This window comes from Oryctolagus cuniculus, chromosome 11 (genome assembly GCF_051225735.1).
Source record: "Oryctolagus cuniculus isolate XC-2025 breed Fujian yellow rabbit chromosome 11, ASM5122573v1, whole genome shotgun sequence".
In the NCBI taxonomy this organism is placed as follows: domain Eukaryota; kingdom Metazoa; phylum Chordata; class Mammalia; order Lagomorpha; family Leporidae; genus Oryctolagus; species Oryctolagus cuniculus.
Window position 1 is genome coordinate 20,368,630 of NC_142877.1, and position 26,468 is coordinate 20,395,097.

The following is a 26,468-nucleotide window of genomic DNA, read 5'->3' on the forward strand; positions in this document are numbered from 1 at the left end:
AGCCCAGGTCTGGCTGGCTCGTGTTCCCTGGACCATGCCGTCAAATGACTTACACAACCAGGTTGTTCTGCATGTTTAATGTTGAGCAGGATGCTGTGGGCTGCGTGGTGCCTGACCACTGCTCACTCATTTTCCTCTATGGAAGTTGATTCTAGTGGCAGACTAGTCTCATGTCAGGCTGAGCTCAGGTACAAAGAGAACATGTGGGGACATGGGAAGGAGAAGCGAGGAGAAAGGTGCAGAAGGTGGCCCGTGGTCAGGTGTGTCTTCAGATGTCACAAGTTCTGTGGTGACCCTGTCCATGGGAGATGAGGCAGAGTGGCCGCAGCCTTGGGCCTCCGCAGGGTCAGAGGCAGGTCTGGCCATGGTATCATCCACTCCTCTGGCCACAGTGAACTCCTTCTCCATCTTCAGCCTAATCAATGTTGGCTCCTACAAGCAAGAAGTTCTAGAGAGGAGGCAAGAGGGATAGACAAGAAAGATCATTTGCTGAGCCACGTGGATGCCTCCTGTTAGGAATTTCTTGACCTGGAGAGGCAGGTTCTCCCTTGAACCAAAGCCCAGGTCAGAGCAGAAACGAAGCCGTTGGACCTCGGAGGCACTGTCCCTAAGAGCTGCCGGCCCCAGGAACTTGTCAGCATTTCCCAAGCCCCTGATTTCTGGAAGGCATTCATAGCACTTTCTCAAATTTTACTCCTCCCAGAGAACAAGGCACACTTGGGTGCCACCTGAGTCTACTCCCTTCACCAATTAACGTATGAGGACGTCGTGCAGGGTTACCTCCAAGCACATCATGAACCGGGAAGACATTGGCAAACTAGTCCTGGATTTATATCAGGAGGTCTGTGACGACCATCTCTGCCTCGGCCCTGCCTCAGCTCCTTCCACCAAGAGGGCACAGTCCATTTCTCTCCAAGATCACCCCCTGAGGGCTGGCCAGTGACCCGCCACCGAGATTCTAGGCTTGTTCAGGTGGCGCCTCATCACTCCAGAAGGGGGCATCTAGTCTTGCCCTCTGCACACCCTCCTCCTGCTGTGAATGCGAGTGCTTCACAGATGCCCAACAAATGTATTTGAACGGAATTAGTGATGACAGAGCTATTCTACATGGAGCCAAGACTCGCCCCATGCTGTAGGCGGGAGTCAGCCACTCCCCCCACCACCCAGTGTCCACCAGCCCCCATAGCAACTTCCCAACAGGCCTTAGAGCCCCTCGCTCAGACCCCACTTCTCACTGACCTTGTGAATTTGGAACTCCAGGCTGCCGAGAGCGGTGTCTCTTGGAAGAGGGAGCGAGAAGCCCTTCTCAAGTTTTGCTGGAAGGTAAAAGCAGAGAGAGATGAGCTGGGCAAAGACGACGGGGAGGTTGAGCCCCTGGCGACAGCAGTCAGGGCTGGCTTGGGAAATGCAGCCTCTTTAGCGGAGCCACCTGGACAGCTCCTTGGTCCTCTGTGAGTGCATTCGAGAGTCCTGCTTCCCTTGCCACCCACCAGGCAGTGTTTCTACCCAGGGTCGCATCCCCAGGTACCACCGCCTATCTGGCCTGCTCTCTCTTCTCCAGGGCAGTTCTGCTCTTCTTATCTCTGGAGAGGGTGGGAGGCCTGCTGCTTCCCAAGCAGCCACCATTGCCAACACAGCCCCCACGAAGGTCACTCGGCAGACTCTCACTCGGCAGACTCATCTCTCCTGACCCAAGGGTGCCAGCTGCATGTGTTCTGTGCGGTGCTGCCTGGAGTGGTCCTCCTCCCTTGGCCTAACTCCATGTCTGTTGAGACTCAGTTTGTCCTCATCTCCTGGAATCCCCTCCTGATCTCTAACCCATCTTTAGAGTCTCCTTTAAGCTCACACAGCCCCCTGGGCTTCCTCCTCTTGTGGCATTTGTCACTCTGTTGTCACTGCCTGTTACATGTCTGGCTTCCCAACAAGGCATGAACTCCACAAGGCAGGGATCATGGATTATCAGAACCCCAGGCACCTAGAAGTGAGGCTCCACTTACAGAATGAATGAATGAATGGGTGAATGGATAGATGCACTAAATCCTCCAACAAGGATGCAACCCCATCTTTTCACGGGGTGGCAGCTACTCTTACCATTGAGAGAGGGGAAGATGGTCGTAAGCGCATAGTAGTTGAAGACAGCTTCCATCAACGCCACCTGACATGCAGCAAAGGGACAAGACATGAATTCAAATGGGAGTCAAAGAAGGAACACCAGGCCCCCACCTCTGGAAACATTGTCAATGTCCCCTGTAAAACATAGGTGTTGACCACTACAGATAAACAACCCCTGATTCACGGATCCAAACCCCACCTTCTCTGTAAAAGCATGCAAGTTCATTTCATGGTGCAACATGACCTGAACTGTCAGGAGCCTATTTAACGTTTCTTTGTGTGACTATTTTCAAATGTTGTTGCTGAAATATTAACATGTTTGATTACAGTGGGCTTCCCCAGGTCCTGCTGGAAGGGCTGGACTGTATGTTGCCTTTCAAAAATGATCAATTCTTGAACCCATCAGTTCTCCGGGGGTTTGGATAAGGGACTGTGCTCTTGGGCCACTCTCATTCCAATAGTGACCATATATTACAAGCTTACTGTGTGTGAGACATTTTGTCAAAGTGTTTTATCTAGCCAACTGGTAGTTGCTATTATTATTCCCACTTTACAGTAAAAGAAACTGAGGCACAGAAAGGTTAAGTGACTTGCCCACTGTCACACAGCCAACAGGTGACAGAGAAGGTATCTTACTCCACATGCCCTATAATGTCCATGTCCTATCACCCATTAGTCTTCACAGTGCCCTTTGCACATGGCTAAGTTTCAGATGTGGGTACCCATTTCCTGTGAGCCCACAGGCAGTCTCCAGACCTTGCCATATATCCTGGGACCCCATAAAACCCCACTTGAAGAAACCCAAGAGATGTTGAGAGAAAGTGACTCACGTTGAAGCGACTGATGCTGGAGTGCTTCAGCTCGAGCTTCAGCTTACTGTGTGGACAAAGAGAGAAGCACAGGTCACTGTCAGCCCGTGGACTGTGCGGCGCTGGTGGGCAAGGCCCTTGGCCTGGTGCTAGGTACCCAAGCCGTACTCTGTAGTGGGTGGCTCGTGAGTTTAAGTCTTCTAGCATTGGCTGTGATGGAAGATATGTCATTGCTGAAAATAATGTTTGTTTAACTCAAAGAAATTATGATGTGTCCTTGCAGTTGCCCCCAGCTGCCTTCCTGACACTCCCCAAGCTGGGAGCTCTCTGCAGAAATACCAACTCCAGGGCCCTCCAGTGAGTTCCCTCCCAGCCTGCACGCTGCCCGGATGCTCCCCGCCACTTCTCTGTAGAGCCCTTGAAGGAGCTGTCCATTTTAATGGGGCCGGGGCATTCCGTCAGCACTAGCCTTTCGCCCTGAGGCCAGGAAGCTCATCTGAGGAGCGCACTGTATCCATGGCTCAGCGGGGAGCGCATCCCGGGTGGGTGAGGTGGGGGCACAGATGCCGGTCCCCAGGAGGTGCTGTTGTCTCTGCTGCCCAAAACCCAGACACTCCCCGCAGCTCGCTGATTCAACACACACTTGCTTATTGATGTTGTGTCAGCAGTGGGGCAGGAAGGAGTGGCTTAGGGCGCTGTCACCCCACGGCCTCCCCCACTTTGTGATGTGTACAGTCGAGTTTTCCACCATCTTACATGTGAAGTCCTTGCAAGTTCAGCTTCAAGTCCCCCACCCCCACCCCTACTAGCCAGTCCTGCTTAAGTCCCCATCTTTGTGGACCTTCTGGTTCCTCTGCTGACTCCTGAGAGGGGGAAGTTGGGAGCTCAGAGCGATGGGGCCCCGAAGGCTACCTCCTCCCTTCCAGCCTTCTCCTCGGGGCATGTTCAAGTCACCTTGTCCAGAGGGTACTGGAGCAGATGATGACCCCGATCTGCTGGAGCTCTCTGGGGCCAGGGTCACCCCCAGCCCTGTAAGTGAATCAGACCAGATGCTTTGGCCGCTGTCGGGAGGTCCCCTTTCCACCCTCAGTCCTCCCCTGTGACTCATGGTCTCTTACCTTCCTGAGGCCACCGAACCAAAGATCCTACCCGAGCTCACATTGATGGTGGCAGAAATGTTGGTTTTCTGGAAAAACAAAAGCCCATGTAGGCACCCTGTTGGCTCCTGACCCAGGAGACAAATCTCCAGGCATTGAAACCCCTGATGCTATGGGTATTGGAGACCGAAGGGCAAAGAGCAGCTGCCTGAGAATATGGATGGAGGGTGGGGGAAAGGGGCAGCTCCACAGCTGATAGAAAGGTGAGCTGTGGTTTCAGTGCATCAGGGAGGGGGAGTGAGCCCAAGCTGAGAACAAGGAGCGTTCGAACAGGGAGGGAGATGTTCAGACTGTGAACATGACTGAGATTTCGAGGTGGCTACCCAGGGGCATTTGTAGAGCCCCTGACCACGGAGGAATTGAGAGAAACCGCCAATTGGCCCCTGTCTTTAAGGATGAGGACTGGTCTGCCAGGGGTGATCGAATTGGGGGCCTCATCTATGTTCTGCTTGAGCCCACTTCTTCTTACTAGGAGAAAAGCTCGCACTTGCAACACCTGGGTGAGTGCTCATGGCAGCAGCACTGAATAGCTCTGGTTTGAAACCTAATTAATGTCCTGGAGGCTTGTGGCGGGGAAAAAGGAGCATTACTGTGTCCTAGCCAAAGGATACACCTGGCTTCTGCTGTGTGGCCAGCATCAATATTGGCCTGAGCAATGACCAAGAAGTATTGATGAAAAAAATAGTATTGATGGTGGATGAACAAGGGACCCTGGCAGAGGCTACTATGTGTTCACCAAGACCTGTTTCCTTTATCACTTGGGCACCCAGCTGGACTACATTTCCCAGCCTCCTTTGCAGTCAGGTATGGTCATGTGACTTATATCTGGCCAATGGGATATGGGCATACATGATATGTGTTGTTTCTAAGACCTGGTCCACTGAAACACTGTTTCACCCAATTTTCTTCTCTACCCTGTGAAGAGGATTCACTGACAATGGAGCAAGACAGTTACAAGACAGAAAGTGCTTGGGTTCCTAAATGACCATGTGGAAGGCCACCTGCCAACCAGAAACATCTTAGACTTCACGTGAGTGAGAAATAAACTTCTGTTGTGTTAGACTGCTAAAATGCGGAGGTGACTTGTTAGAGTAGTTAGCCTATCTTAACTGCAAATGCCCAATTACCACTAGGTGTTTTGAGCTTTTAATTTTTTACCTGTTTAAAAACAGCTGTATTGAGATGTAATTCACATGACCTATCATTCGCCTCCGTAAAGTGTACAATCCAGTGGTATCTAGAGTATTGTGCAATCATCACCAGGGCCAGCTTAGAACATTTTGTCTTCCCCAGAAAAATGTACATCCACCAGCTTCTGAGACCAACTGTCTCCAATCCCCCAGCTTCTCGCAACCAGTAAGCTACTTCCTGTCTGTAGATTTGCCTATAATGGATATTTCATATGCATGGAATCATATGGTATGGGGCCTTTTGTGATTGCTTTCTTCCACTTACTGTAATATTTTCCAAGCATAGTATCAGTATGCAGTATGTATCTGCCAAGCAGTAGTCTATTCTGTGGATATATCCCATTTTGTTTGTTCACTCATCAGCTGATGGATATTTGGGTTTTATAGTTTCTTGAATTGGTAGTTTAGATGACTGATTTTAGAACTTTTTCCTAATCCATAGTTAGTGCTATAAATTTCCCTCTCAGTATTGCTTTATCTGTGTCTTAAAACTTTTGATTCGTTATATTTTCATTCCATTCCTTGTATTTTTTTTTTTTTTTTTTGACAGGCAGAGTTAGAGAGAGAGAGAGAGAGGTCTTCCCTCCGTTGGTTCACCCCCAAAATGGCCACTACGGCCGGCGCGCTGCGCCGATCTGAAGCCAGGAGCCAGGTGCTTCTCCTGGTCTTCCATGCGGGTGCAGGGCCCAAGCACCTGAACCATCCTCCACTGCCTTCCCGGGCCACAGCAGAGAGCTGGACTGGAAGAGGAGCAACCGGGACAGAACCGGAGCCCCAACCGGGACTAGAACCTGGAGTACCAGCGCCACAGGCGGAGGATTAGCCTAGTGAGCCGTGGCGCCGGCCCCAATCCTTGTATTTTTAACTTCTCTCGAGATCTCCTTTGTGATCCACAGATTGCATAGAAATACAAGTATGTCGTTCATGATTTTGGAGATTTCCCGTTGTCTTTCTGGTCTTGATTTCTAGTTTGATTTCATTGTACTCGGAGACAACATTGCATGATTTCAATTTTTGTATTTGTCAAACTTTGTTTTATGGCCCAAGATAATATGATTTACTTTGTAAAGTGGGCATATATAGGGGTACTTTTACGTTTGTGGAAAATGGAATGAAAAGATAAGTTTATTTTGGTACAAAAAATTTTAAATCTATGCAGATGTGGAACCTTTAAAATGTTCATGGAACAGGGCCGGCGCCGTGGCTCAATAGGCTAATCCTCCACCTTGTGGCGCCGGCACACCGGGTTCTAGTCCCGGTCGGGGCGTCGGATTCTGTCCCGGTTGCCCCTCTTCCAGGCCAGCTCTCTGCTATGGCCAGGGAGTGCAGTGGAGGATGGCCCAGGTGCTTGGGCCCTGCACCCCATGGGAGACCAGGAAAAGCACCTGGATCCTGGCTCCTGCCATCGGATCAGCGTGGTGCGCCGGCTGCAGCGGCGGCCATTGGAGGGTGAACCAACAGCAAAGGAAGACCTTTCTCTCTCTGTCTCTCTCTCACTGTCCACTCTGCCTGTTAAAAAAAAAAAAAAAAAATGTTCATGGAACAATGAATATTATTTAAAAAAGAAACATGGCTGTGTTTTTCAATTCCATTTTCCACGAACTTTGTAAATGGCTCTTGCCCATTCCGTTGTTGTGGGTAGAGGGTTCTGAAAATATCTGATCCTGTGGGGTGACGGTGCTGCCAAGTTCTTCTCTATCTGAGCTGATTCTCTGCTAGGTGTCCTATCAGCGTTTGAGAGGAGGTGTTGCAGTCCGCAGTGAGTCAATTCTTGTTATCTGGGCGCAGTGAGGTGTCATAAAGTTGTCATGCATAGGGAGTGAGTGAATACCAAATCATTGCTCTTAGCGGAAATAACAGGTTTGGTTCCTGTAACCCTCTGGTCAGATTTTTGTCAACTAATCAATATATAACCCCATCTTGTATGTGTTTCTGTTTAAAGACACCTTATTAAATACATATGGTTGATTCCTTAACATTGAACTCACGGCTAACAGCACTGTAACTCTGAAGTATATTTCTAAGGCACATCACAGCCTTCTTGTACTTAGAATCACCTGAAGTCTGGGCTTTCTAACTGGCCCTTGATGGCTTGGGTGGGGGTGGGCATAGTTTTATCTCAGGCAATTGGCTGCAATAGAGCCCCTGACCATAAATATGAGTGTTCCTGTGATGTCAGAGTTACAGAATATGAAGGTTTATTTCTGGACCCTTCATCCTATTCCACTGCTCTTCATGTTTATCCTTGATTACTACAGCATTATAAATTATAGTAAGCTTTGAAATACAGATGTGTAAGTCCTGGGCCAGCGCTGTGGCACAGTGGGTTAAAGTTGTCTTTCAAATAAGTAAAAAAAAAAAAGAAGCGTAAGTCCTCCAGCTTCATTTTTCTTTTTTAAGATTGTGTTGGCTATTCTGGGTCCCTTGAGTTTCCTTCCATATGAATTTTAGAATTGGCTTGTCAGCTGGCAAAAGAGACAGCTGAGATCTTTTTAAAAACTTATTTTATTTGCGAGAGAAAGAGTACTCCTATCTACTAGTTCATTCCCTAAATGCTTGCAGTGGTAAGACCTGCGGGCCGAAGCCAGGAGCTAGGAGCACAAGCCAGGTCTCCCACACAGGTGGATAGTGGAGACTCAAGTACTTGGGCCATCGCCTGCTGTGTACCATGGCTGCCTTAGCCGGAAGCTGGAATCAGGAGTAGAGCTGGGACTTGAACTCGGCCACTCTGACATGGCAAGTAGGCATCCCACTTGGCCAAATGCCTGCCCCAGTGGGAACTTTGATAGGGATTGGTTGATTCTGTAAGTCAATTTGGAGAGTATTGCCAAATCCTTATACCTCCTTTAAACCTTCTTTAGAAAGGTAATTTAGTGATTTCGATCTGTAACAATTTTATTGGGGTTATGCGTGAACTTTAATAAATTTTAATAGTGAACCTCTCAGATGGAGTGGACGACTATGAATATTTCTATTGGCTCTGCCAGTGTAGGAATAGTCAGCAAGCCTGGCTGATTCCAAGCAGGATGCTGGGGCCCATTGAAGCTGCTCTCAGTGGCTGGGCCTGTAGGCCAAAGCCAGGAACCAGGAGCTCAATCCAAGTCTCCTGCATGGAGGAGGCAGGGACTCAGGGAGCTGGTGGAAATAAATAGCCTTCAGCACCTATCACCCCTTCAGCTGTGTGGTCTCTGTCTCAGCCAAGCGAGGGGCTTCCAAGCACAGCAAGCACGCCCCTGTGCTGCCCTGGTCAGGGTCTGACTCACCGCCCTGAGTTGGAAGAGTGGCTTGCGGTCAGAGGAGTTGGGCTGGAGGGCGAAGGCTCGGATGTCCATCACTGGCATGAAAGTCACATTTCCAGGTGTGAACGTCAGGAATGGTTCTGATTCAGGAGGTGCCTCCAGCTCGACCTCCATATCAGGGTACAGCCTGGCCAGCTGGGGAGAGGGGGACACTCAGGAAGGGTAGCAAGAAGAAGATGGAGCCTACGATGATTGGGAATGCCAGATAAAGTGTCTGGGGGTGGGCAAGACACCCCCACTGGACAAGTTCAAATGGCAGTGGATGGTCACCATATTGCCCTCCGTGCAGGCCAGCATGTGTGAACTTGTGGGCAAGTCTGGGGCTGGGGTTGAATTGTCTGGCTCAAGAGAGAGGAGGCTGAGAGCTCCCCTCCATTCTGCCCCCTCCACTTTTCAACTGTGCCTCTAAAATGCATCAAATATGGATGATAATTGGCTGGCTTGGTGCCAGGTTATCAGCTTGCCCAAGGCACCCCTGTCTGTGCCCTGGAACGACTTCTGTAAGTCTAGGTTGGTTGAGGGCTTTAGTCTTCCATGTGATCCTTCCAGAAACCCAGTGAGGCAGATGCCCCTGTCATCCTTGTTGGATAAATGAGGAAATGGAGCTGTGTGCCAAGGCTAGAAAATAGCAGGCCTGAGAATCAAACCCAGGAGATTTGAATCCAGGTCCTGCATCTTTGAGCTACAAGGATAAGATAAGTAATTTGTATAAAAATTAATTTGACATCTTCTGTTTTTACCCACGGTTCTACCAGGTAAGGTCTATGTCTCCACACAGTCCACCAATATCCAAATACAATCTCTCAATCCGGCCTCGGTCAACAGAATTATCCTACCCTCTGTGAGGGGTGGGCAGAGGCCTTACCTGAGGAACCAGTGCCCGGAATGCGTTGGTGTGCAGGTAGATTGGAGAGTCGGGGGGGAGTTGCAGCAGCAGCAGTAGGAAGTTACCCGAGAGGCAGGAGACCATAGTACTTAGAGTTGTAGAATTTGCGGTCAGGCAGCTTGGGTACAAGTTCTGCTTCTGCCATTTTCTAGCTGACTTGTTAGCCAGCTTCTTCACCTGTAGAATGGGGGTAATAACAGCATTTACCTTACAGGTTGTGTGTAGGCGAAATGATGTGGTATATGGGTCATGTGCTAGGAACAGTGCCCGGCTCAGGGTAAGTGCTAAATAGAGCCGATTCACGTCCACAACCTGACATTTAAAAAAAAATTATATTTATTTACTTAAAAGGCAGAGTGAAGAGAGAAACAGAGAGAGAATCTCTAGCCACTGGTCCACTTTCTAAATGTACACAATGGCCACAACTAGGCCAGGTGAAAGCCAGGCGCCAGGAACTCTGCCCTGGTTTCCTACATGAGTAGCAGAGGCCCAAATGCTCGGGTCATCATCTGCTGCCTCCCTAGGTGCCTTAGCAGGAAGCCGGATTAGAAGCCAAGCAGGCAGGACTTGAACTGGCATTCTGAAATGGATCAGGTATGGTTGCAAGTGGTGGCTTAACCCACTGCGCCACAAAAGCAGCGTTCACAACCTGGCATTTAATGTACTTCTCCATCTGGCTTCCCCCCAACTCCTTTTTTAGCCATCATTCATAGAACCCGTTCTCAGTTCACCCAGTGACTTCCTGATCTTTCACTAGGGGAACACTGTACCCCATCTGCACCGGCCGAGCGCTTAGCCTATCTGTGCTCCTCGCCGAGGCAACTCGGTCCACAGCCCCGCTGCCCTGATCTCGCCCTCCTCCACATTCCCTCTCTACCTGGGCTGCTCCTCCGGCACTCACCGTCGTGCTGAGCTGTGGAGGTGCGCTGCTCAGGCCTCCCTTCAAGGGGATCAGGCGTAAGGAGGGCTGCTGGCTGATGCCCCCTGCCTCCCCCAGGCTCACATCCTCACACCATTCCCGCCGAGGCCACCTGCTCCCAGTGAGCATAGCAGGGGGAGGCAGAGCTCGACATTGTGTCAGAGAGCTGCCAGCTGTCCGGGGGCGGACCACCCAGGTGACAGCCAATATTCACTTAATACGATAGCATGAGCAGGAAGTGAAACAGGAAAGGATGCTGGCTGCCCAGGGCTACACTGTCCCCCAGGGAATGGGTTAGCTGCCTCAGGGCAGACTGGAGGGGACAGCTCATTGCCAAGGCAGCCCCAAACACAAGGCTTCATCCGGGTGGCAGAGCAGTGAAGAAGGGCAGGGCTAGGTGTAAAAGAGGCCGATAGCCGGCGCCGTGGCTCAATAGGCTAATCCTCCACCTTGCGGCGCCGGCACACCGGGTTCTAGTCCCGGTTGGGGCGCCGGATTCTGTCCCGGTTGCCCCTCTTCCAGGCCAGCTCTCTGCTGTGACCCGGGAGTGCAGTGGAGGATGGCCCAGGTGCTTGGGCCCTGCACCCCATGGGAGACCAGGAAAAGCACCTGGATCCTGGCTCCTGCCATCGGATCAGCACGGTGCGCCGGCTGCAGCGGCGGCCATTGGAGGGTGAACCAACGGCAAAGGAAGACCTTTCTTTCTCTGTCTCTCTCTCTCACTGTCCACTCTGCCTGTCAAAAATTAAAAAAAAAAAAAAAAGGCCGAGTGGAGGACACTGCCTTCAAGGCCCCCAGTGAGGGGTCTTAGCAGAAGCACATGAACAGCGTCTTGGCGGAGCGCTGTCCTCACTGCCCTCTAAGAGGAGGCACCCTCTGGAGGTGCCTGGGCTAAGAATGCAGATGTACCTAATGCATGGGCAGCCCCGAGTGGGAGTGAGCGCCGGAGACCCTGACCGCACCTCTGTACCCAGTCTGCACTCTGCACCCAGATCTGCCAGGTGCACACGCTGTCATTGCCTGTGCTGGGGCCCGAAAGATCATGCATAGAACTCCAGCCTGGAGCAGGCTCCCCACGTGTCTGCTCCTCAGGGAGCTCCTCTTAGCCAGCAGTCTTTGCTGGGGCTGGCGCTGTGGTGCAGTGGGTTAAAGCCCCAGCACGCAGTGCCAGCATCCCATATGGGCGCCAGTTCGAGTCCCAGCTGCTCCACTTCCGATCCAGCTCTCTGCTATGTCCTGGGAAAGCAGTAGAAGATGTCCTTGGGCCCCAGCACCCACATGGGAGACCTGGAAGAGGCTCCTGGCTCCTGGCTTTGGATTAGCTCAGCTCTGGCTGTTGCAGTCGTCTGGGGAGTGAACCAGTGGATGGAAGACCTTTCTCTCTGTGTATCTACTTCTCTCTGTAACTCTGTCTTCTCTGTCTTTCAAATAAATAAAATAAATCTTTTTTTTTTTTTTTTTTTTTAATGAGCAGTCTTTGCTCCACTGCTCAGCCAAGCAGCAGCGAAGGCTCCTCCTACCTGAGCTGGCTTCCTGCCCTCCCTCCCTTCATAGGAATCAGTCCTGCACTGAAGCCTGTCAGACCTCACACCCATTCCTTCTGCCTTTCTCTTTTAGCCTTCATGGGCATGACTCTAACACAGCGTTTACAAGTTTAATGGTGCCCTGCCTTGGGCTTCCTGGAAGACCTGCTAGGCCACAGGGTAGCCTTACTTGCAGAAGGAATGCTGATGATTAGCTGACATTATTCTGCCCCCAACACCAAGTGCTTTACCGACTGCTTCCCATGTAACCCCCAGGGAGAAAGTGCTATAGATGTCCCCGTATCTGTGGGGCATGTGGTCTAAGAGGCCTCACGAATACCTGGACCCTACAAGGTTACTCCAAAAAGTGTGTGAAAAGTTAAATTAAAAGGTAAACTTCTTTTTTTTTTTTTTTTTGTCCTCTTGGGGTAAACTTCTTTTAGTGCAAAAACATATTTGAAATCCATATATATGATTGGGAGCCTTCAAAAAGTTCATGGCAAATTGTGTTACAAAAAAACTAGCATAGGTTTCAAATTTTTTTTTGCACTAAAATAAATCTTAATTTGCCATGAACTTTTCAATGTACCATTTTATTTACTTTTTTTCTATATATACCTACCTAGGATAAAGTTTAATTTATTAATTAGGCCCATTAAGAAATTAACAACAATAAATAATAACAAGGAGCCAGGGTTGTGGTGCAGTGGCCTGCAATGCCAGCATCCCCTATGAGCACCGTTTTTGGACCTCTGCATGCACATGGGAGCTCCAGATGATGCTCCTGGCTTCTGGCTTCAGATTGGCCCAGTCCTGGCCATTGTGGCTATTTGGGAAGAGAACCAGCAGTTGGAAGATTCTCTCTCTCTCTTTTTCTCTTTCTCTCTCTCTGTCTCTATAGCTCTAGCTCTCCCCTTCTTCATCTCCCCCTCTTTCTCCTTCACTGTCACTCTGCCTTTCAAATAAAATAAAAACAAATCTTTAAAAAATTGGCCGGCGCCGCGGCTCACTAGGCTAATCCTCCGCCTTGTGGCACCGGCACACCGGGTTCTAATCCCGGTCAGGGCGCCAGATTCTGCCCCGGTTGCTCCTCTTCCAGGCCAGCTCTCTGCTGTGGCCCGGGAAGGCAGTGGAGGATGGCCCAGGTACTTGGGCTCTGCACCCGCTTGGGAGACCAGGAGAAGCACCTGGCTCCTGCCATCGGATCAGCATGGTGCAACGGCCGCAGCACTCCGGCCATGGCGGCCATTGGAGGGTGAACCAACGGCAAAGGAAGACCTTTCTCTCTGTCTCTCTCTCTCGCTGTCCACTCTGCCTGTCAAAAAAATAAATAAATAAATAAAAGAAAAAAATAATAAAATTACGCCGCAGCTCAATAGGCTAATCCTCCGCCAGCACACCGGGTTCTAGTCCTGGTTGGGGCGCCAGATTCTGTCCTGGTCGCTCCTCTTCCAGGCCAGCTCTCTGCTGTGGCCCGGGAGTGCAGTGGAGGATGGCCCAAGTACTTGGGCCCTGCACCCACATGGGAGACCAGGAGAAGCACCTGGCTTCTGGCTTCGGATCAGCGCAGTGCGCCGGCCACAGCACGCTGGCCGCAGCGGCCATTGGGGAATGAACCAACGGAAAAAGGAAGATCATTCTATCTCTCTCTCACTGTCCACTCTACCTGTCAAAAAAATATAAAAAATAATAATAAAATTGGGGGCCAGCGCCATGGCGCACAGGGTTAATCCTCCGCCTGCACCAGTTCTTGTCCCAGTTGCTCCTCTTCCTGTCTGGCTCTCTGCTGTGGCCCGGGAAAGCAGTGGAAGATGGCCCAGGTGTTTGGGCCCCTGCACACACATGGGAGACCGGGGGGAGGCACCTGGCTCCTGGCTTCGGATCGGCATAGCTCTGGCCATTGGGGCCATTTGGTGAGTGGGTCAGCTGAGGGAGGACCTTTCTCTCTGTCTTTCTCACTGTCTGTAACTCTGCCTGTCAAATAAATAAATAAATAAAATATTTTAAAAAATAATAAAATTGAATAATTTTAACAATGCACTGTAATAAGCATGTGAATGTGTCTTGAAAGAGTCAAGACAAATACTAATATTTTTAGATTGTGGTTGACCATGGAGAACTGAAACCAGGTAGACAACGCCACAGATGAGGGAGGTCTGCTGCGTTACAGCCACGTTACGTATGCAGGTAGGGAAACTGGGGCACAGTTTGGCTTGAACCTACATTTGACAGGTTCCAGCTTCTTCCGCGTTGCTCTCTGGGCTCCCTATAGCACCTACAGCTCCATCCCTCCCCAACTCACGTTCTCGGTCCGGATGACGATGCGCATGGGCCTGGCCCGGTGGTAGACGAGGCTGGCTGTGTTGAAGACGTATTCCGACACGGCAAAGTAGAGCATGCGGTCGTGTTGCTGGGGCAGCCTGATGGCCGGGGCATCAAAAGGGACTGGGGAGCGCTGGCTTAGGCTGAAGAATTCACCCTGGAGACAGAGCAGTTATCAGTCCCCCATGGTCCCTATTCGAGAGAGGCTGGAGGCCCAAACCTGCCTGGGTGAGGCCTCCTGTGCCTGAGGAGTGGCCAGGATGCTGCTCCCTCTCCAGAATCTGGGGCCAAGGGTACTGAGCGATCCCCTTGGGCCCTTCTAGGACATTGACCTCTAGGACTTGACAGCTACCTGGATTGCTATTCCAGGGGTGGGAGCCGTGTCCTGAGCTCTCACTGGCCCAGGGCTCAGGAGGGAAAGTGCAGTCTGGTGGTGAAAGTGTGGCCATTAGTGCTTGGCTGCCCAGGTTTGAATCTGGACCTTCCTAGCTCTGGGCCTTTGAGCAAAGCAATGACTTTCTTATGGCTCAACTTGCTCAGCTGTAGAATGGGAATGAGGCTGATAGCATCTGCTTCCCAGAGCTGATATGGGATTTCAGTAAGTTATCATTTGTATAAACTTTGAGAACTTACACATGCTAAGTAACATGTAAGTGTTAGTTAAATAAAATCAATATGGTAGGAGTGGCCAGTACTCCCAGGACTGGCTCAAGCCACAGGGAAGTTGTGGAATGAACAGTGGGAATGAAGGGGGAGGGAGACTCCTTTCCTAAGGCTATGGTAACAAATCCCCACACATTGACTTCCTGGACGTTCTGCAGGTCAGAAGCCTAAACAAGGTGTCCACAGACCTGCCCTCCTTCTAGACGCTTCCGGAGAGAACCTGTTCCCTTCCCACCTTCTAGAGGTCACCTGCATTCCTTGACTCGTGTCCCCTCGCATCACGTTGACCTGTGGACTCCACTGTCCCATTGCCTTGTTTCCCTTCTCTGCTGCTTTCCTCTCATAAAGACCCCTGGGATTTCCCTCAGCCCGGCTAGATAAGGATAATCTCGCCATTTCAACAGCCTTCGCTTAATCTCAGCCACACAGTTCCTTTGGCCATAGAGTTACAGCTATAGTAATAGTTACGGTCTGGGGATCAGGAGCTGTTATTCGGTCTCCGGTAGGGGTGAGGCAGGCAGTAATCAGAGTGCCTCCCTAGACGTGTACCATGCACCAAGTACTTGCTAAACTCTTTATATGCAACATATCACTTAATTTCTATACAACCAGAGGTCAGGTTGTTTTGATTCCAATGTCTTTTTTTTTTTTTTTAAAGCTATTTAAAGAAGACACAGAATGGCTGGCGCCGCGGCTCACTAGGCTAATCCTCCGCCTTGCGGCGCCGGCACACCGGGTTCTAGTCCCGGTCGGGGCGCCGGATTCTGTCCTGGTTGCCCCTCTTCCAGGCCAGCTCTCTGCTATGGCCTGGGAGTGCGGTGGAGGATGGCCCAAGTGCTTGGGCCCTGCACCTGAATGGGAGACCAGGAGAAGCACCTGGCTCCTGGCTTCAGATCAGCACGATGCGCTGGCAGCAGCGCGCTGGCCGCGGCGGCCATTGGAGTGTAAACCAACGGCAAAAGGAAGACCTTTCTCTCTGTCTCTTTCTCTCTCACTGTCCACTCTGCCTGTAAAAAAAAAAAAAAAAAAAAAAAAGACACAGAGAGAGGAACAGAGAGGCAGAGAGATCTTCCATCCACTGGTTCGTTCCCCAAATGCCTGCAACAGCCAAGGCTGGGCAGGGAGGAAACCAGAAGGCAGGAGCTCCATTTGGGTTTCCCACCTGGGTGGGAGGTGCCCAAGCACTTGGGCTGTCCTTTGTTGCCTTTCCAGCTGCATCAGCAAGAAGCTGGATCGGAAGTGCAGGAGCTGGGACTTGAACTAGCGCCCTGGTATGGGACGTGGACCTCACAAGCAGTGACTTAATCTGCTGTTCCACATCGCTGGCCCCAATTTAATAGCGGCTCAGAGAGGTCAAGTGTCCCCAGCACATAAGTTTTAGAACCAGAATTCAAGCTCAGGGCTTGTGGACTTCAGAGAGACTTCCATGTTGGTTCACAGACCGTGTACTGGTTCTTGGTCTGCAGTGCTAGTGCCATGTCTGCCCACGGTGGGTGGTGCTCAGTGGACTCACAGGCAAATGGACTGGCGAGGGAGGGGAGGAACCAGCTCTGGGAGGCAGAGCTGATTTCGAAACAACCCTCAGCTCCAAGGCCCTTTCCCCACGGTCCCTTACCTTGAAGGGTGTGTCCAGGCCCTCAGAGGTCACCTCGGGAGCTCCCACCAAGCTGTAGTCAATGCCAGCAAACTGGTCAATCACTGTGGTGACTGTGAAATGGGAAAGAAGTGGTCTTCGGAAGGGTGCAGCTGAACACAGTTGTGCAGGTTGTGCACAGTCCAATGCCAGGGAGCTCCATTCACATAAACTCTAGCCTTTGGAGAGTGGAAAAGGGGCTGATGCTGATCATGGTGCCTTTAGCCACTGAGAGAGATTGTTGTATCTGCTCATTCGGTATTTGAGTGAGCATCTGCTGTGTGCCAAGCACGGTACAAAGGGCTGAAGAAATGCTACAAATGAGGTAGTCCCGAAGGGGAGCAGAGAGTCCAACATTGGAGCAAACCAATGTGGAACTGCAGCTCGTCAGGCAGCAGAAACCCAGAGCCTGGTGCCAGCCTTGCAGTGGGGGGTGGGAGAGCAGCCTGACCTCGGCCTGGGAGTCAGGGAGTGCTTCCGGGAGGAGGTGTTGATTGGGTGAAGGAGGTGGATGTGGGGAAGAGCATTCCTGGCAGAGGGAAGCGCCTGGGCAAAGGCTGAGAGCAGTGCGGAGCATGGGATATTGGAGAAACCGACCGGCCCAACGGATGAGCCTTGAGCTGGCTGGGGGGTGGGGTGGAGACAAGATGAGGCTGCAGATCAGGGTGTGGGGGCGGGGCCAGCCCTACAAGGCCTTGTCATCCAAGATTGGGCTCAGCCTTCTGAGAGTTTTGGAAGTCTGATGGATTTCAAGATGAGGGTGTGACCCGCCCTGATGTATGACTGCGAAAGTCACACATGAGGCAGCCAGAGGGGCAGGGCAGGGAGTACCCCCAGCCTAACCAGGGGGTCTGGAGCACCCCCACTCTGTCCACACCACCTGTGCACAGCCAACCTCACTTCTCCCTGATTTGTAAACCTCTGCCCACCTCACACTCCCAGCAGGCTCCAGTCACCACCTTTGATCCTTCCCCTCCCCCACCTCCAGCCCCCTAAACAGGCAGACACCCCCCCGGGGGGGGGGGCCAACTCTGCAAGGTAGGGAGATACTCCGGGAAAATTCTCCTAGGGCTGCCCCGGGGGTGACAGTGCCGGGGTGCCTTGTGCTGTGGCATCTGATGGCTTTCAGAGGCGGGGCTCCCAACCTGGCAGTGTCCGGAGGTATGGTTCCAGATAGGAGGCTGCTGACTTCCTGACCTCTTTGCAGATCTGCCAGAAGTGGGGGAGAAAGCCACGTGAGTCCTTCCTCCACTTCTCTCCTTGGTGATGCCCACCTCCTCACACCGCTCCCAAACACCACGGGTTCTCTCCCCACCCTGTAGGAGTGTGTGTATGTGTGTGTGTGTGTGTGCTCACGCGGGCACGTGTTGGAGGTGGTGTGGGTTACACGGTGAGAGGAATAAGAGGCCACCGTCCCTCCATCAGTATGCAGCCCTTGGCCACGGGCCCATTTGCGCTGGCCTCTCACACAAGCAGGCCCAGGTTAAGTTCTTGGATTTTTCTGAAACACGCATTGAAAGTGGATGTTGGTGGAGTCGGCACTGCCCTAAATTCTGTTACTGTCGTGGTCATTGATCCAGTGTGTCAGAGGCTAAAGTGGCAAGAAATACAGGACAGGCACGCACGCATTCGTTAGAGAGCACAGGAACAAAGAAATGCAGGACAGGCATGCATCCGTTAGCATAGGGACAGAGCTGAAGCTGTGCCAGGACCAGGAGGCAGGATTAGATCCAGACGCCCCACCAGCCCATTGCCTGGCCTCATCACCTCCTCCTCCTGCTGAATCTCACAGTCCCCTGGGATCAACTCACTGAGTTCTCACAGCCAGAAATGTGGCAGAGCTAGCATTTAAACCCAGAATATCTGACTGCAGGCACTCAGCAGCCAAAAGTCAAGGCGGCCAGTCCAGTGGAGGAATGGTTGTGAACTGGTGAGCGTGGTGAGCGCTGTGAGCACCAAGTGCTAATCCAGTGCCCACCAACCATCTTCAAGGTGGAGCTCATTGTCCCCATTTTGCAAACAAGGACCCTGAGGCCCGGGGCTGGGGCGGGGTGGGGGGAGCAGGCGTGAATTTGCTCCAGTGCACACAGAGGGAAGATAGAAGAAGCACTTCTTCGCCTCTCAAGATCAAGGCTTTTTGCAGAAGTGGGATACTGAGGGACCTGGTGCCTTTTTGGTGGAGGGAGGTCTTGTTTGGGAAATAATTTTCTGGGGTCAGCACAGCGTGGCATAGTGGGTTAAGCTGCCACCTGTGACGTCAGCATCCTATATGAGCACCAATTCAAGTCCTGGCCGCTCCCCTTCTTCTAATTAAGTTTGCTGATGGTGCACATGAGAAAGCAGTGGAAAATGGCCAAGTACTTGGGCCCCTGCCCTGCCACCCACCTGGGAGAACCAGGTGGAGTTCCAGGTTCCTGGTATCAGCCTGGTCCAGTCATGGCCATTTGGGCAGCGAACCAGTGGATGGAACTCTCTCTCTTTCTCTGTACAACTCTGACTTTCAATCAGTCTTGAAAAAAAAATAGAGGCTCAGGGACAGACGCTGTGGTGTAGTAGGTTAAGCCGCCATCTGTGACACTGGAATCCTTTATGAGCACTGATTCGAGTCCTGGCTGCTCTGCTTCCGATCCAGGTCCCTGCTTGGCCCAGGTGCTTTGGCCCCTGCACCCACATGGGAGACCAAGAAAGAATCTCCTGGCTCCTGGCTTCAGATTGGCTCAACTCCAATCATTGCAGCCATTTGAGGAGTGGACCAGCAGATGGAAGATCTCTCTCTCTCTCTATCTATATATATATATAACTGTGCCTTTTACATAAATAAATAAACCTGTAAAAAAAATAGGGGACCAGCATTGTGGCATAGTGGGTAAATCCACCACCTGCAATGCCAGCATCCCATATGGGTGCCAGTTTGAGTCCCGGCTGCCACGCTTCTGATCCAGCTCTCTGCTCATGGCCTGGGAAAAGCAGCAGAATATGGTCCAAGTACTTTTGCCCTTCCACCTATGTTGGAGACCCAGACAAAGCTCCTGGCTAAGTCCTAGCCATTGCAGCTGCTTGCAGAGTAAGTCAGAGGATGGAAGATCTCTCTCTCTATAAATTTGACTTTCAAATAAATAAATATCATTTTTAAATTTTAAATAACTTTTAAAAATTATGAAAGGAAATAATTTTCCTAAGCTGAGAAAAACAGATGTTTTTCTCCTGAAAAGTTTCAAAATTTGATTTGTTTAAATCCTCAGATCACCTGGTGTTACCTTTTGTGTGTGGTGTGAGGGAGGGATCCAAAGTCATTTCTCCCCCATATTCATGTTTCTAGAATATTGCTTTTAATTAGATAATCAGATAATACTTTGCCAGCTTGGCAAATGTGACCATTCAGCCTTGGGAAAGCCTTGAAGCTTGCCTCTGCGCCACAGCTGAGAGGGTTTTGCTAAGCAAAGTCAAGTGACAACATGCTTAAGAGGGAACATAGTTTCCAAACACTGCATATGTAGGTGCTGATGACCAGTGCACTGACTGCAGCCTGCTTGTCCTCTGGCTTACCTCTTGTTCCAAGATACTTTTGATGGTGTTTTCAATTCTTTCGTGGAAGAGGTTCAGAATCCAGCTGAGAAAAGAGGAAAGAGAGTCGGAGACATTTTATGATTAACTGAGACTCCCAAGAGCAGGGCTACCCATGGACCTGAACTTTTCTCATTCTGTCCCGACAAGTTTAATCCAAGAGAGGTAACCAAGTTTGACTTTGTCCGTCTGTGGCTTGAACTCATCCAGCATCCTTTTCCTTCCTGAAAACCCACCTCTTCCCCATTGCAGTAGGACAACCTCAGGCTGAAGGTGGGTACTGGACTCTGGCTCAGGCAATCAGAGTTCATAATGGTTATTGGTCCACGGAGGAGCACATGGCCCAGCACAGATCAATGAGAGCTTTTCCCAGGGCTTGTCTGGTACCATGAGGGAAAGGATACTCTGACTTGCTGAGATGACAAGCACTAAAGCCAATGAAACCTGGAGCTACTGGGGACCATCTCTGCCACTTTAGCGCGGTGGACCCCGCTTGAGAATCAAGCCAACCAAGGAAAGAGCAGACCCAAGAGACATTAACAGGCAGCTGGAGGCAGGAGCCAGAGCAGGAATTAAGCACAGGCCCTCTGATGTGGGACGTGGGCATCTTAACCACTGGGCCAATAACGTACACCCTAGCCTATTCTTTCTAAGTTCCAAAATCACTAACCAACTTATCTGGCAGTTTAGCGATTAGTCATTCACTAACCACATGGAGCTCATGTGAACCAAAGCTCCTGCAGGTAAAGCTGAGAGTCCCTTCTAACTGCAGACACCATTCTGGGAGCAAAGGTTTTTTTCCCCTCAACATAGTCACCCAACACACAGACTTTGGGAAAGGAGGCCCTTGGGTGTTTACTCTGTTGGCCACTCCTCCCTCTGCTGGTTGCATGCTCTGCCCTTCTCTGGGTCTTGGGAGTGACATCTATAGGTTCATCTCTTAAGCTTTCTTGCTCTCTGGCTTCTGGCTGTCTTGGCCAATGGGAGGCACCAGAAGGAAGGAGAGTGGAGCAAGGCCATTTACACCCAGGCTCCCTCCTGGCCTCACCATGGTCTGGATAGCCACTGGGTTCCTCTGCAGCTAGACCCCTGTCCCATGGCGCCTTCTCCAAAGTTCCAGCTCTTTCTAGACTCCGGTAGCACTGTTCCCTCCCCTCCCACCTTCAGCGTGTGACTACTGATGACACCAAGATGAGACTGTTCTTATCAGAGCTAGACAGAATTAGAGCTGGGGCATTAAGAAGGGAGAAGGCTGCTCATGGCTGCCTACCTGATACGGGCACTTTCTCAAGGCCCACATGAAATTCTGTCTGGTTCTACGAGTACCCCATGCTGTGCATGCCTCACACATGTGCACAGATTGCTGGTAAAAGTTCACCTTTAATATTCGTTAAGACTACACACAATCAGATAAGATGCTCTCCACAGGACCCTTGTCCAGCAAAGACACTTCCACCAAGAAGCTGGCACCAACTCCAGTCTTAAGTCTCCAAGACCAAGGAAATTTGTTTTAAATAGTGTATGCCAGAGTCTCCCTTTTTGCCTTTGAACATCCCCTAGCCTCAGCCTCCTCGAGTACACCCATGGTTTACTCTGGCAAGCACATCCCCATTGCAGTGCTCTGCTAGGCCTCAGGAAGTCATTCTTCGGAATATCTGTCTTTGTTATTTAGGTTGAAAAATCTTAGGGGTGGCAGTGGTGTGCTTGCTGTCACCAGTCCCTGGACACTTCAACTCCCCTTGTTGGCTTTCTTAACCCTGCCTACACTTTGGTGAATATTCCCCTCGGGAAGGGCGGGCATTGTGGTGCAGGGGGTTAAGCAGCGGCTTGGGACACCTGCATCCCAGGTTAAAGTGCTGGTTCGAGTCCCAGCTGTTCTGCTTCTTACCCAGCTTGCTGGTAACGCACGCCCTGGGAGACGTTGGTGGTGGCTCCAGTGCTCGGGTTCCTGCCACCCCGTGGGAGACCCAGTAGGAGTTCCTGGCTCCTGACTTCAGCCTGGCTGTTGTGGGCATTGATTGGGGAGTGAACCAGCAGGTGGAAGATATTTCTCGCTCTCGCTCTCGGTCTCCCTCTCTCTCTCTCTCTGTCCCTGGCTCACTTTCTCTTGTTCTCGTGCTTACTCTTTCAAGTAGATGAAAATAAATCAACAAACACTAACAGAAAAACAAGCAGGAAATCCCCCTTGGTGGATTTTTGCCAGGTCAACTTTTCTGAGCAGCCCTGTGTCTCGTGACGGGTACCGTGCGCTGCCGGCGGAAGCAGCTCGGACACTGCAATCGTTCGCTCGATAGCCCCTGAGCTTCCCCTGCAGCTTCCCCTGGGTTGCTGTTAAACAGGGGATTCCTTGCCTAGGAATCAGCAAGTTTTCTTCTAAACAGCCAGAGAGGACAGATTTTTGAGGTTGCCGGCTGCCACGACTCCGCTCTGCCGCCCTGGTGCTCCGGCAGCCCCAGACCGAAGGTAAACAAGTGGAGCTGTGTTCTGCTAAGACTGTATTTGCAAAATCTGGTGGCAGTTTGCAGGCCTCTGATCTTGACCACGTCCTTTTTTTTTTTTTTTTTTTTTTTTTTTTTTGACAGGCAGAGTGGACAGTGAGAGACAGAGAGACAGAGAGAAAGGTCTTCCTTCTCTTTTGGTTCACCCTCCAATGGCTGCCGCGGCCGGCGCACTGCACTGATCCAAAGCCAGGAGCCAGGTGCTTCCCCTGGTCTTCCATGCGGGTGCAGGGCCCAAGCACTTGGGCCATCCTCCACTGCCTTCCCGGGCCACAGCAGAGAGCTGGACTGGAAGAGGGGAAACCGGGACAGAATCCGGCGCCCCGACTGGGACTAGAACCCGGTGCGCTGGCGCTGCAGGCAGAGGATTAGCCTATTAAGCCACGGTGCCCACAGACCGTGTCTTAAAATCTTGCTCTTATGTCTCATTAGGTGAGCTGATGGGGGTGAGCTGAGTGGTGGGGCAGCTCTGACTGTCTCCAGCAGTTTAGGGGATCACTTACCTTAAGCTTCCGGAAATATCAATGCTGACAGAGCCCACGAAGTTGCTGCAGTGGGCCACAGAGGCGGTGGGCCTTCCAGACTGGTCCTTGCCCAAGTTCAGGGAAACTGAGATGGAAATGCCATCCACCTTTAGATCAAAGGTGCCCTCTAGGGAGCTGGTTGGAGACAGGAGAAGCAAATTGCTTAATTTTTTTAAAGCTTTATTTATTTATTTGAAAGGCAGAATTACAAAGAAGCAGAGGCAGAGAGAGAGACAGAGAGACAGAGACAGAGAGAAGTCTTCTACCCGCTGGTGCACTCCCCAGTTGGCTGCAATGTTCAGAGCTGAGCTGATCTGAAGCCAGAAGACAGAAGCTTCTCCTGAATCTCCCATGTGAGACTCAGATGACCAAGGACTTGGGCCATCTTCCACTGCTTTCCCAGGCCATAGCACAGAGCTGCAAAGGAAGTGGAGCAGCGGGGACTTGAACTGGTGCCTATATGGGATGCTGGCACTGCAGGCAACGGCTTCACCTGCTATGCCGCAGGTAAATTGCTTTATAATCAGAGTCTCCTCCGGGAAGAGGAGCCAAAAGAACACACACCCACTAACTAGCCATGCCCTTATCCAAGCCTTGTCTCATCATTAATGAAAACAGCCAGTGTTCGTGGAGCATTTGCTATGTTTTGTCTAATCCACAGCTGTGTCTTTGAGGGGGGTTATTACTCACCTCATTTTACAGATAAACTGAAACTAAGGGAGAGTCAGATCTGGATCTTTCAGAGACCAGATACTGAAGAATCCAGAAAGGGGGCAGACGTTTGGCACAGCAGTTAAGCTGTCCCTTGGGCGACCCGGATCCCACATCAAGTTCCTGGGCTCAAGGTCCAGCTCTACTTCTGATTCCAGTTTCCTACTAAAGTGTACTCTGAGGAGCAACAGGTGATGGCCCAAATACTTGGGTCCCTGCCACCCACGTGAGAGGCCTGGATGGAGTCCCTGGCTCCTGGCTTCAGCCTGGCCCAGCCCTGGCTATTGTAAGCATTTGAGGAGTGAACCAGCAGATGGAAGATCTTTCTCCCTGTCCTTCTGCTTTCAAATAAGTAAATACAAATGAAAAAAATAATCCAGAGGTGTAAATCTGGGTGGGGGGGCACGCCCTGCCCAAGGCAGAGACTCACATGAAAGCCTTGGTGGCTTTCCAGCCCCCAGTGACTGACACGTGGTTGTTGGACAGATGCACTCTCATGCCCTGCTCCGGAAGCAGGCTCAGGTCCGCGTTCCCGAGCCGGAAGTGACGGATCTTCAGGCTGGAGGAAGGAAGGCAGAGCATCAGACCCAGAAGGCTCAGGAGCACATCCCTGAACGAGTCCCAAGCGTCCCTCTGGCATTCCTCACTTTTCCCAGGGCGTTGACCTAGACCTCAGGGTGCTGTCTGGTCATCTCTTCTATATCGGTTGAGGTCGGCTCAGGCCTCACCTCCTCCAGGAAGCTTTCCTGAGTCCTCCAAGACCAGATATCTTCCTCTGTCCTTGAATTGCACCCCTCTTAGCTGCTTCAGCCAGGCCTGCTCACCCCACCGCCCCGAGGACTTGGTGAGCTGGCCTTGGCCTTGCATTGTGTGTCCGGTTTCCCAACCTGGGATCCCAGCTGCTCCAGGAAGGAGCTGCACCTTGTCCTCCTACCCTCAGTACTTCAAGGAATAATAAAGGCTTGCAATTTAAATCAGAGACCACTCATGGATAACCTGGGGGCCACATGGAGTCTATAGATATATATTTCCTACATGGTGTTTTTAAACTTTTGAATGAGTTACTAGCATTTTAAAATTAAGACATTTCACATAAAAATATCAATAAACAACTGGTTTTCTGGCATCTTTTGGAAAAAACATCAAAGACACTGTTCTTTTCCTTACAGCATCAATCAGCTGCCCTCCACCCCCAAGTGGGGCAGGTGCTTTCCAGGTAAGCTCCTCACTTGCCATTAATCTCTTTGCTCTCGGATCTATTCCGGGGCCTTCCCTTGCCCAGATCTAAATGGGTGGACTGACCTGTGCAAACTATACATCCCAGGTTCCCTTGCACCTGTCTCCTAGTTAGATTGGGTGGGAAGATGGGAGAAACGGATTGAAAGATGGGAGAAGCAAGGGTATTTCCATGCTCTCTCTGTCAGGACTGTCCTTGGCAGTGGTTACATTTCCGCAGTGGGGCCAGCTCCTGCCAGTCAACCCCCCTAGGCCTCAAGTCTCTGCAGGAGGGATCTAGGGACTGGTGATTGGCCTCGAAGGGGACCCCTTCCATCCCGATGCTTCGGGGCACACCCAGCCTCGTCCAGAAGCCCTGTAAGAGCTCACTGTGAGCCACAGGTGCTGACTGCATGTTTGCCCCCTAACCCCATGTGCCCGGGTGCCCCTCTTCCTTCTTTGCTGCTCCTGTGTTGAAGAAAGATTTCTCACCTGTGAAACTCATAGCTCACACTTCCAATCCAGCCGGCCATGTAGTCTCCTGAGAACTCAGGCAGCGTGATGGTGGACAGCTCCTTCTTCAGGACGGCCACGCCATACTGGCCGGCTGGGGGAAAACACAGGGCTTCAAGTGAGTTCATTCGATGGGAGTCAGCCCCGTGTAGCAGGTGGGTGGCCAGGCTTTGGAATATCACTTGCCGTGGGATTGAAAGCAAGATGTGCCACTTACTACTGATGTAATCCAAACAAGTCCCTCAAATTACCTGAGCCTCACTTTTCTCATCTGCAAAGTGGTAATGATACCAACCAGAACCCGAGAATTAATTTAGATCATGAACTCCAAGTGCCAGTCAGTGTTATTCATTCATTCATTCATTCATTCAACAAAACCTTGCAAGCAGTGATGGAAACCAGGGGGGGCTTTTGAGGCATCATTTACTGCAGTGTGGTCAAACCTTGCGGCTGATGTATGTTAGCAATACAGATTCCCAGGCTTGGCCTCATCAATCTTGGATGGATCCCTGGAATCTGTACTTTAACATGTTCCAGCAAGTCTAGTGTGGGAAAATTGCTGATCTAGTTCTGTCCTTACCCTCTGATATCCAAGGTGGTAAAGTTCAAGTTGAGAGGGTGATGTAGTCCTAGTTTCCAAGCCAGGCAGTGGCAGAACCCTGGCCTCAAGTTCCTTATTCTTGCCACCACACCTCTCTGGGCACCTAGGTGGGGCAAGACCAAATCCCCTTACCATATTCCAGGCCTTTTCTGGTGATCCTGGCCACAAATCCAGGATGAGAAGCCCCTTCGCCAAACCTGGAGAATCCTGCCAGCAGCCAGAGGGCCACTACTACAGAGTACGGTCTGGCCATCATCCTGTCTTCAGCTCTCTCTGGGGCAGCAGTGGGTCAGAGCCCCGTTGTAGGAGCTTCCCTCACTGAAGGTGAC

The 26,468-nt window shown here is 51.2% G+C and overlaps 1 protein-coding gene across 2 annotated transcripts; it reads right to left on the reverse strand.

Moving 5' to 3' along the window:
• Positions 1-67: 67 nt before the first annotated feature.
• Positions 68-26,468, reverse strand: LOC108175374 (lipopolysaccharide-binding protein). 2 transcript variants are annotated; one of them, XM_070051848.2, is made up of 15 exons: positions 26,272-26,468; positions 25,518-25,632; positions 24,241-24,369; positions 23,079-23,234; positions 20,060-20,123; positions 17,659-17,722; positions 16,496-16,587; positions 14,198-14,374; positions 9,433-9,630; positions 8,532-8,702; positions 4,040-4,107; positions 2,943-2,988; positions 2,092-2,155; positions 1,240-1,316; positions 68-448 (listed from the first exon to the last, which is right to left on the reverse strand). In XM_070051848.2, the coding sequence occupies exons 1-15, from the start codon at positions 26,393-26,395 to the stop codon at positions 416-418; spliced, it is 1,578 nt and encodes a 525-aa protein (XP_069907949.1). In that variant the 5' UTR covers positions 26,396-26,468; the 3' UTR covers positions 68-415. The 2 variants fall into 2 exon arrangements, with proteins under 2 accessions (XP_069907949.1, XP_089163247.1); XM_089307121.1 differs by lacking the exons at positions 14,198-14,374; positions 16,496-16,587; positions 17,659-17,722; ... (3 more) ...; positions 25,518-25,632; positions 26,272-26,468 and adding an exon at positions 10,355-10,549.

Coding starts and splice junctions, on each gene's coding strand:
- LOC108175374 (XM_070051848.2), bottom strand. CDS start 26,395: ATGATGGCCAGACCGTACTCTGTAGTAGTGGCCCTCTGGCTGCTGGCA. Junction 20,124..23,078: donor GATATTTCCGGAAGCTTAAG/GTAAGTGATCCC, acceptor CTCTTTTCTCAG/CTGGATTCTGAACCTCTTCC. Junction 8,703..9,432: donor TCCGGGCACTGGTTCCTCAG/GTAAGGCCTCTG, acceptor CCCTCTCCCCAG/CTGGCCAGGCTGTACCCTGA.